At 42.5% G+C, this 9,169-nt stretch overlaps 1 protein-coding gene across 4 annotated transcripts; it reads left to right on the top strand.

The window, feature by feature from the left end:
• The first annotated feature begins 11 nt into the window (after positions 1 to 11).
• Positions 12 to 7,431, top strand: LOC105224467 (mediator of RNA polymerase II transcription subunit 14). 4 transcript variants are annotated; one of them, XM_011202551.4, is made up of 16 exons: positions 12 to 107; positions 262 to 599; positions 694 to 826; positions 904 to 1,203; positions 1,265 to 1,397; positions 1,468 to 1,971; positions 2,046 to 2,253; positions 2,369 to 2,528; positions 2,594 to 2,852; positions 2,933 to 3,198; positions 3,271 to 3,589; positions 4,630 to 4,934; positions 5,006 to 5,197; positions 5,261 to 6,502; positions 6,572 to 6,841; positions 6,917 to 7,431. In XM_011202551.4, the coding sequence occupies exons 2-16, from the start codon at positions 433 to 435 to the stop codon at positions 7,058 to 7,060; spliced, it is 4,602 nt and encodes a 1,533-aa protein (XP_011200853.2). In that variant the 5' UTR covers positions 12 to 107; positions 262 to 432; the 3' UTR covers positions 7,061 to 7,431. The 4 variants fall into 4 exon arrangements, with proteins under 4 accessions (XP_011200853.2, XP_049317904.1, XP_019845177.2 ...); XM_049461947.1 differs by having other exon boundaries at positions 24 to 107; positions 267 to 599; XM_019989618.3 differs by having other exon boundaries at positions 27 to 200.
• The last annotated feature ends 1,738 nt before the right edge of the window (positions 7,432 to 9,169 follow it).

Below are 9,169 nucleotides of genomic sequence, written 5' to 3'. Positions count from 1 at the left end.
ATAAGTGCATTTTTTGACAGGTAGTAAAATGACATTTCAGCGTGCCTCGTATTAATTTTTCGTCGCGTCTTGTGAAAATATTTTCAATTATTTTCTGTGATTATATTGTAAAAAAATTATTAGTTAGGAAGTGATAATAATAAAATGCACATAATTAATCAGAACAGTGAAACATAAACTAAAAATATAACAACAAATCTGTATTGAATTTCTCTTGAATATTGAGTGCATTGAATGTTTATATATACTTATTTTTTTTAGTAAAGTACCGACAAAAGGAAACCAAATCATTCATTTGGAAAGTTAATGATGCGTACTACATAACACATACACTATAATTTATTTGAGTTCACAAATACAAATATTTCTTAAGCGAATAGTGTAATAAAAAAGTGCCAATTCTAAAATTGTGCACATTGTTTTAACTACAATATGGCACCGGCGCCCCAGCCCTTGGAGGGAAAATTTCAAGGTCCGATGGCTGGTTATCTACCCTCCGGTCAGGAGGGAGGTCCACGTATGAACACAATTTCACTTGCAGTACTAATTGATTTTATTATACAAAGAACTTATCATGATCTCACTGTACTTGCTGAACTGTAAGTAAATTTTATTATGAGTTATATTTACTTATTTTCGTCTTCTTTTACATATATATTGATATCCAAATACATTAATTTTTGTGGTTTGTAGGCTTCCGCGAAAAACGGACATGGAGCGAAAAATCGAAATTTACAATTTTTCCGCACGAACGCGGCAGCTATTTATACGTCTTATTTCTTTGGTCAAATGGGCGAATTCAGTTTCTAAAGTCGATAAATCGGCCGTGAGTATAAATAATTCGTTTTAATTCAAATTTTGTATTTATATATGGATATATTGTACCTCTTTTCATATTGACAGAATATCATGAGCTTCCTGGACAAACAAAATATGCTTTTTATTGAAACTGCAGATATGTTGGCCCGCATGTCTCGTGAGACACTAATACGTGCCCGTCTGCCAAATTTTCATATCCCTGCAGCTGTTGAGGTACTTACTACAGGTACATATAACCGCCTTCCCACATGCATACGCGAACGCATTGTGCCACCAGATCCCATAACTCCAGCTGAAAAGAAACAAACGCTTTTAAGACTAAATCAAGTAATACAACATCGGTTAGTTACCGGCAAGTTGCTACCGCAAATGAGAGAATTTAAGGTAAATACCAATAAAAAACTGAAAGCAACTTTTTTATATGTACAAAAACGTTTTGTATTAGATCAAAAATGGACGTGTGACTTTTGAAGTAAAGCACGAATTTAATGTTTCGCTAACTGTCATGGGAGATGGCAACAATGTACCATGGCGACTTTTGGATATCGACATACTTGTTGAGGACAAAGAAACTGGCGGTATAACGAATTTTTCATAATTTTTTATCATTCAGATATACATATATTGTCTTATTCAATTATTTCTTAGATGGCAAAGCTTTGGTGCACCAGTTACAAGTAAATTATATTCATCAACTTATTCAAGCACGCTTGGTAGAAAATCCAAATGCACTTAGCGAGGTTTACAATTGTCTGCACTATTTTTGTCAATCGCTGCAATTAGAAGTCCTTTACACACAAACACTGCGGCTAAGTTATGAACGTTTAGATGACAATATTAATGTAGAGGAGTACGTACCTGGCGTAAAAATAACAGTATCCTATTGGCGAGAACTTACCAGTAAGGATTCGAAATCTGAGTTGGGCTATCGTTTAACCGTACAATCGGATCCTAATGAAATCGGACGACCACTTGCTGTTGTACACGTACCCTCACTGGGTGCAAAGGAGTCGGCAGAGGTGGCTGATCGTGCAGTACGTTCCGATCATCTTTCCATGGAGCGTTTAATTGTGTATACGGTGTATATACGTTCCGTTTCACGACTCAATGATCTAAAATTGGAGTTCCAGTCATTTTTGAAAGATGTCGACTGTGAGTGTAATTGCATAAAATTGTGCAATATTTATAAAAAAAAATATATTTATAATAATTTTGTATTTTGGCAGTCAATTTACAAGGAACACCCGCTATATTGACCGTGCCAGTGCTGACGCCATGTTTGCGTGCTGAACAAGTGCATATAACTATAGACACACACACCGGCATGCTAAGATGTCACGTGCCAAAGCATTTAGACTGCCCCATCATGCCGGAAATGCAAGCTTGCTTGAATGGCGATCGAAGTAAATTACAGCAGATCATGTCTGAGTTGAGGTAAAAATTTTCATTCACACACGTTTTCGTCGAAATGATTCGATTTAAATATACATATGATTCACCTATATATATATTTTTTTTATATATTCATATATGCTATTCTATTTTGCAGATTTTGGATAACTCATCGTCGTTGCGAAAAAACCTTGCAACATTTACCGGCAGCGACCACAGAAACATTACCTTTTCTTTCGCTGCCCGATAATCCGCTCATGCAACCAGGCCGACATAAAATTTATGTTAAACTGCATCGGCATCCTAATGTTATAATTGCAAGTGACTGTAAATTTATACCCAAACAACAACCAAATTACACTATATTTTTGTTTGCGTATAGGTCGTGGAATTAAAGGAGAAATCCAACACGCCGAACGAAATGGAATACACTTTTCATTTGGGCTTTGTCGCATATCAGACCACTGAGGCGGACGTGACAACTGAGGAAGCACAAAATACACGTTTGGTTTCCAGCTCCAATCCACCGCCACATCCACCCACTGTTAGCGCGGAGGTGCCTAAGGTTTATACAAAATTATTGCGTCTAATAGAATTCGACACCTTCGTGGCCACACACGGACCAGGCACCGATGTCGATGGTATTTATTAATTTCCGCTTTTACGTCCATATATTTATTTTATATTATTGGCTTTGTCCATTTCCATCGTCCACGCATAGAATTGCCACCACATAAGCGCAAGGCGAACAGCGAAATCGGCCCGCCTGCCAAGCAACAAAAAACCATTTATCCAGCTTACTTTATACCCGAATTGGCGCATGTCATTGCCATGTGCGATGAAAAGATACCGTTCTTGAATTTAGCGCAGGAGTTATCGCGTCGCGAAATACCACATAGCGGCCTGCAAGTAGAGGCGAATGCCGCGTCGCTGGTGCTGAAGATACTTGCGCTCCCCATGCCGGGTCAGCAGCCACAAGATCAAAAGGTATTTTTGAGCACATCATTGTATACTCGAAATCTGTACTTAGTTACTATAATTTTTTCTTTTTTACTACAGAATCCCACCAGTTCGTCATTGCCAGTTCTGGAGAAACCGATCATGAATGATCTATTAAAGCGCTTGCTCTCGATATCCATACGTTCGCAAATGAACAAATCCAACCAAATGCGCAATTGGGGTGTCGAGTTTGTATTTTACAGCACACCCCTACAGAGCACCCATCAAAAGGAGCAAGGCAATCGCCGCACAGTTTATTTGACGTACGAACAGGCAAATCATGATTTCGTGAAGACCGTTGACGATTTATTGCGCGACTGGTCGAAGATTGTCTACCTTTATACGTTGGTTTTTAATTTTGCCGAGCATGTGAAAAATAGTAAGTAATTATACTGTCTGTTCTTTTGTATATATGTATGTGTAGGAGTCCCTTAGTATTTGAGATATGGATCTGAAATTTTGTACACGTGCCTTCCTGCTTAAGAAGCCGCTAGCCGGCAGCAACTGGGAAATAGACAAAGAAAAGTTGTTGACAACTTACAAGGGAATCGGGGAATATGGTCGCCTGGGTGCATTGGAACGCAGACGAGGAAGCTTCAGACTTGTCAGAATACTGCACTCCGGACTACGACAGGACGCCTCTTGATGTCTCCTATAGAATATCTGTATAGTGTGGACCGTATATTCCCAGTTAAGGAGCATAATGTACTCTTCTCCAACCAGTTCCTGCTGATATGCTTTCGCAGAAATCGATATCAGACAATATGCCCAGCAAACTTCCAATAAGTACTGACCACCATTCACAGTGGAGCCATCAACAACTTCAACGACTCCCTTACAGTGAATGACGTACTCGGAGTCAAACCACCAACTATTGCAGACGAAGAACTCGAGTTGAAGCGAGAAATGAGAGTGACCCTTGCGCAACTTCGTTCTGGATACTGTAGCAGATTAAACTTCTACTTATCCAGAATAGACCCCGACATATTCAATACATGTCCTGCGTGCAATGAGTCTCCGCATGACACTGGCCAACTCTTTGCATGCCCCACCAACCCCACTCATCTGACACCCCTCTCCCTCTGGTCCGATCCCGTTGAAACAGCATGTTTCTTGGACCTTCCGTTAGATGACGTCGACGACAACTTAGCTAATCCTTAGTATCCTTAGGACTGTCCAGATCGGACCACTATAGCATATAGCTACTGTTACCACGACAGTCGGATCTACGTAACCGGAACGGACCCGGATTTTTATCCGGCCAAGGACTGCTAGCTCGGCATAATTCTGCCGCTACAACAACAACACATTTGTCATACAAACTGTTAGATCCAAAACAACATACTGTTCATACCTTTTATGTTACAAGAATTTCACTCGTGAATTTTTATGAAAATAATTATTTACTTTCCCTTCTAGAGCGTCTGAACCTCGCCGATATGGTTAGCGTAAAGTCGTACAATTACATGAATGTTCTGCTGGGCTATGGACCTAAGAAGGAAGTCACTTGCAACATTTCTTGGTGCGCACAAACGAATGGTTTCCGTCTGATATACGTTGGCGGCATTTCGGCTGTGAACGCACATTCTATGATGCGCGACCAGTTAACCTCGCACTTGAATCGTCAGCATAATCTTACGCAAATCGTGCAAATCCTGCATGAAACATACACTCCGCTTAGTTCGATTTCCAAGCTGCCCATCATACCACTCCTGGGCATACCAGTACGTATTCTTTTACGATTACGTATACATACATATAATATATATATATATATTTAATTTCATATACACAGCGACCGCAAGTACCTATCTTGTCGTTCTGCATACTACCGCAGTCGCCGTGTCTCATACGTTTGACATATCAAGCTATTTACTGCCTGGAGATACGCATGCGCAATGGCCGCTTAGTATCGATTCGCGATGGCGCATACTCGCGCTTCGATCGCAATTTAATAGATGAGTTTACACCAATACAAGGGTTGAAAGTGAGTCCACATTAACGGTATATTGTGTGATACATTTCTAAAAATGCGTATTTAAATTTGTAGGGTTTCCTCTTGAAACATGTCGATGAAAATGCCGTTTACCGTGGTCGTTCACAAAGCGAAGATGACAATCCACCCTCTCCTTTAGGTATGGAGGACAACTACTGCGGTCCGGGCAGTGTGTCTGGCGCTGGCGCCGGTGGTTCATCACCTTTTACAAGTGGTGGCATGCGTGGTCCACAGTCACCACGTGACAGCGGTTTGCGTTTTCCCGCACCACATACACCACCATCCAGCTCAAACCCACACACGCCAGCAAGTCCACATCCATCCGCCAACACTGGCGGTGGCAACAATCCAAATCATCCGAATTTCAATTTAACCTCGCCACCCGCACACCACATGCCACATCCTTCACCCGGCGGTCTTATGCCATCATCGCCACTAAATCCACAACCAAGCCCACATATGGCCCATAGCCCCGGTCCGAATACATTGTATATGCAGGGCCACCAGGACTCGCCGTTTACCGCCATGTCACCGGCTAACACAAATTGGCCCGGTTCGCCAAGCATGCCGCGGCCGTCACCACGTCCGGGTCAGAGTCCGGAGCATAAACCAAGCGGCAGCTCTGGCGGCAACACGGGCACCTCTTCGGCTATGTCACGTGTGCCCTCGAATCGTTCGTGGGCCGGCGCGGTGCCCACGGTACTCACGCATGAAGCATTGGAGACGCTCTGTCGACCCAGTCCGCATCCCAACAAAGATATCACTGGTCCGGAGATAAGTCCATTGGAACGCTTTTTGGGTTGTGTATTCATGCGTCGCATGCTGCAACGGCACATACAAGGTGACGAATCGATTACGCCACTCAATTCCAATGAGCCCGGCATGGTGCTCTTCAAGGTGGACGGCCTGCAATTCCAGGTGATGCTTAATCAAATGCATATGGAGTCGTTGCATTTGAAGGCGCAGCATTTGCCGACACCACCCACACCGGACGGCAAGCAACCATTCCAGCTGAGCGCCGATGACTTGTTAGTGCTGGAACAGTTCTTCGATTTGCGTGTGGTGGCACCACCATATCGGCCGAACGCTATGACTGCCTTCTGTCGCGTGCTGAGCTGTCCGGGCCAAGTGCTCAAGGACTTTGTGCAAATCATGCGCCTCGACCTCAAGCCCGAGGTAATGGGCGATCAACTGAAGTGGGCCTTGCAATTCTGCATGCGCGTGCCACCGTCGGCGGCAATCATACCAATCGGTACGCCGGGCATCTATATCTGCAAGTTAAAGATTCTCTTTTTCGTAAGTATTGTTGTGTTTGTTTCAAATTCATATCGTAATTGCATGGTTGTTGATTTGTTTGGCTTCCAGTTGCAAATCACACGCATACCATACAAGGGCAAAGAGTGGAAGGATAGCCCCACGTTGCTGCTGCCAATGGTTTACGATCTAACTTCGAATATTACACAGTTGGTTGAGCGGCGAGAACAGGTGCAGTCACCGGCCATGAATGCCGCCAGCACATTGTTGCGTCGCTTCACCGAATTCAGCGTTCAGCATGGCCAGTGCTCGCTCTTTCCAGCAGTTTTGGATTTGCTAACCAATCTGCAGCTGCCAAACGATGTGCCGCCGCCAAATCAGGTGAGTGTCTAGCTGCAAGTTCGAAATATTATATGTTTAACTTGTTCTAATTTCTTTGTATCTTTCCTTCGCTAGAATATTGGACCACCGGTCGGCCAAGTGGTGGGTTCCAGTCCAAATCCGATGATGCACTCGCCGATGCAGCAAATGGGCCAGATGGGCCCATCGCCGGTCGGTCCTGGTTACCCGCAAATGGCGCAAAATCAAGGTCCGCAGTGATGAAGGCGCAAACGCCGCACGGTAAACAAGAATAACAACTGTGCTGGCAGTGCTGGCGGCGACTAAAAAGCAAAGCGCACACACAACGCGCGTTATTTGCTACACAAACAGATGGGACACAAATTAACCGGCCTATAACTCCGACTAACTTCAGAACATTTGTTGTTTTTGTTTTATATTTTGGACATATTTTGAGGGATGACTGTGTTGGAAATCGTCGAACAATGACAAAATTTATACATAGCAGTTGCAAAGATTAAGATACATATACTTATATATATATATAAATGTTTGGAATTAGTTATATTAATGATTTGACGAAAAATAATATTTATTAAGATTGCTGAATATATTATAATTACCGCAAATAACTGCAGTTTTTCTCTTCATACACCCAAAATAAGTGGTAAATAAAAATCATATTATTATAGTAAAAAAAAACAACAAAACCACTGCGTTTTAAACTATTTAAATATTTCACTAGACAAAAATCTCTCAATTGGGTGATTTCGATAAATTTGAGGTTAGATAATAGTCCTTCTTAATAGTCTGATACACAATAATCTAATACCCTGAAGTATGTCGGTCGGTAAGCTGGTCAATGGAGGAAACAGTGCCTGGATGTTTCCATCTCAGCCTTCTTCATAGTACTTTGACCACAGGCGTCTGACAGATTTTTAGACTTACCGTATTAATGCCTACTGGACAGAGTCCAATAAGAACCCCTACGATTGTGGTAAATGCACTTTGCTAAAAGCAAATAGTTCAGTAGATCACCGGCGTTCTACTCTAGGACAAAAGTATCGTAGGTTCCTGCCAGAACAAACCCTCGACCGACGCCTGCTACGCACACGTTGAAAATATGAGTATGGTGCTGAGAAAAATTATCTCAAATCCAAATTCCAAAAAGCAGTTTTTTCGTGAAAAATTTTAACTTCGTGATATAAAAAATCGAAATTATTCTGAAAAATATTTTTACTTCGATAATTACCTGAGAACTACGTATATCAAAGAAGATCTTATGGAAATTTCAAGCCAATCGGTCAAGCCGTTTCGGAGCAGTTTTCCCACGGACTCTGAAAACAGCATTTTGAGAAAAACTTGTTTACAGTTTTGGGATCCGATTACACTAGACAAGTAGTACCATTTCCGTCACGAAACCGGGATGGAGCCGTTACCGCTGCATCGAAGCTGTAAGTCGAATTAAGCTCTTTTATCGAGATCTTTATCTAGATTTAGATTTGAGTGGCAGCAACATATATGTTTGAATGCTCCGATCTGGGCAATTTTTCGGATATTACAGCGTTGCCTTGGTCAATAAGCCATGCCAAATTCCTTGACGACTTTTTGTCAAGACAAACTGAATATGATTCCCATAACAGCCGGTTCAACGTTGCTGGAATTGACCCGGATTTTTATCCGGCTAAGGGCTATTATTTCGGAGATCGAACCCCGTTTAGATCGGTAAGTCTTAGTATGCTTTGCAGCAGGGTTGTTTTGTATCGTCCTGACTCGTGCTGGCATTGAGTCCAACCCGGGCGCGGAAAAATTCTTCTGCTGCGTATGCGCCAAAAGGCTCCATCCAAATTCCACTTCGGGTATGTGTAATACATGCAATGGATGGAGCTATCTGAAGACCTGCTCAGGCCTTAAGACACCCCGGGAGTGAACCATGAGTTACGTGCCCCAAACTGCCAACGTATTACACGACCTTAGCCTCGTGCAATCTGCATATCATCCAAATTCATTGGTTCTGATAGAATTAACATGCTGATGCTAAATCATCTAGGCTCGGCGGGCGTAAACTGTCTCATCAAGTCGCTGACCACTCTTCACATACACGATATGTGGAAAATCGGAAGAGTAGTTCCACTACTGAAACCTGCCAATAAAGGGGAGTCCTATCGTCCTATAAGTCTCCTCTCCCCAGTAGTGAAGTAGCAAACCACCAGTATGATTTACGAAAAGTGCACAGTACCATCACAGCACTTAGCGTCATAAATACAAAGATAGTTCATGACTTCAACCAGAACCCGCCCTGCGAGAGGAAGATCTTCGTAGCGTTGGACTTGTCAAAAGCCTTTGACACAGTCAATTACACAACGTTAG

This window comes from Bactrocera dorsalis, unplaced genomic scaffold (genome assembly GCF_023373825.1).
Source record: "Bactrocera dorsalis isolate Fly_Bdor unplaced genomic scaffold, ASM2337382v1 BdCtg170, whole genome shotgun sequence".
Taxonomy (NCBI): Eukaryota; Metazoa; Arthropoda; class Insecta; order Diptera; family Tephritidae; genus Bactrocera; species Bactrocera dorsalis.
Note: the sequence above shows the minus strand (reverse complement) of the source record. Positions and strands in the feature narration are given on the sequence as shown.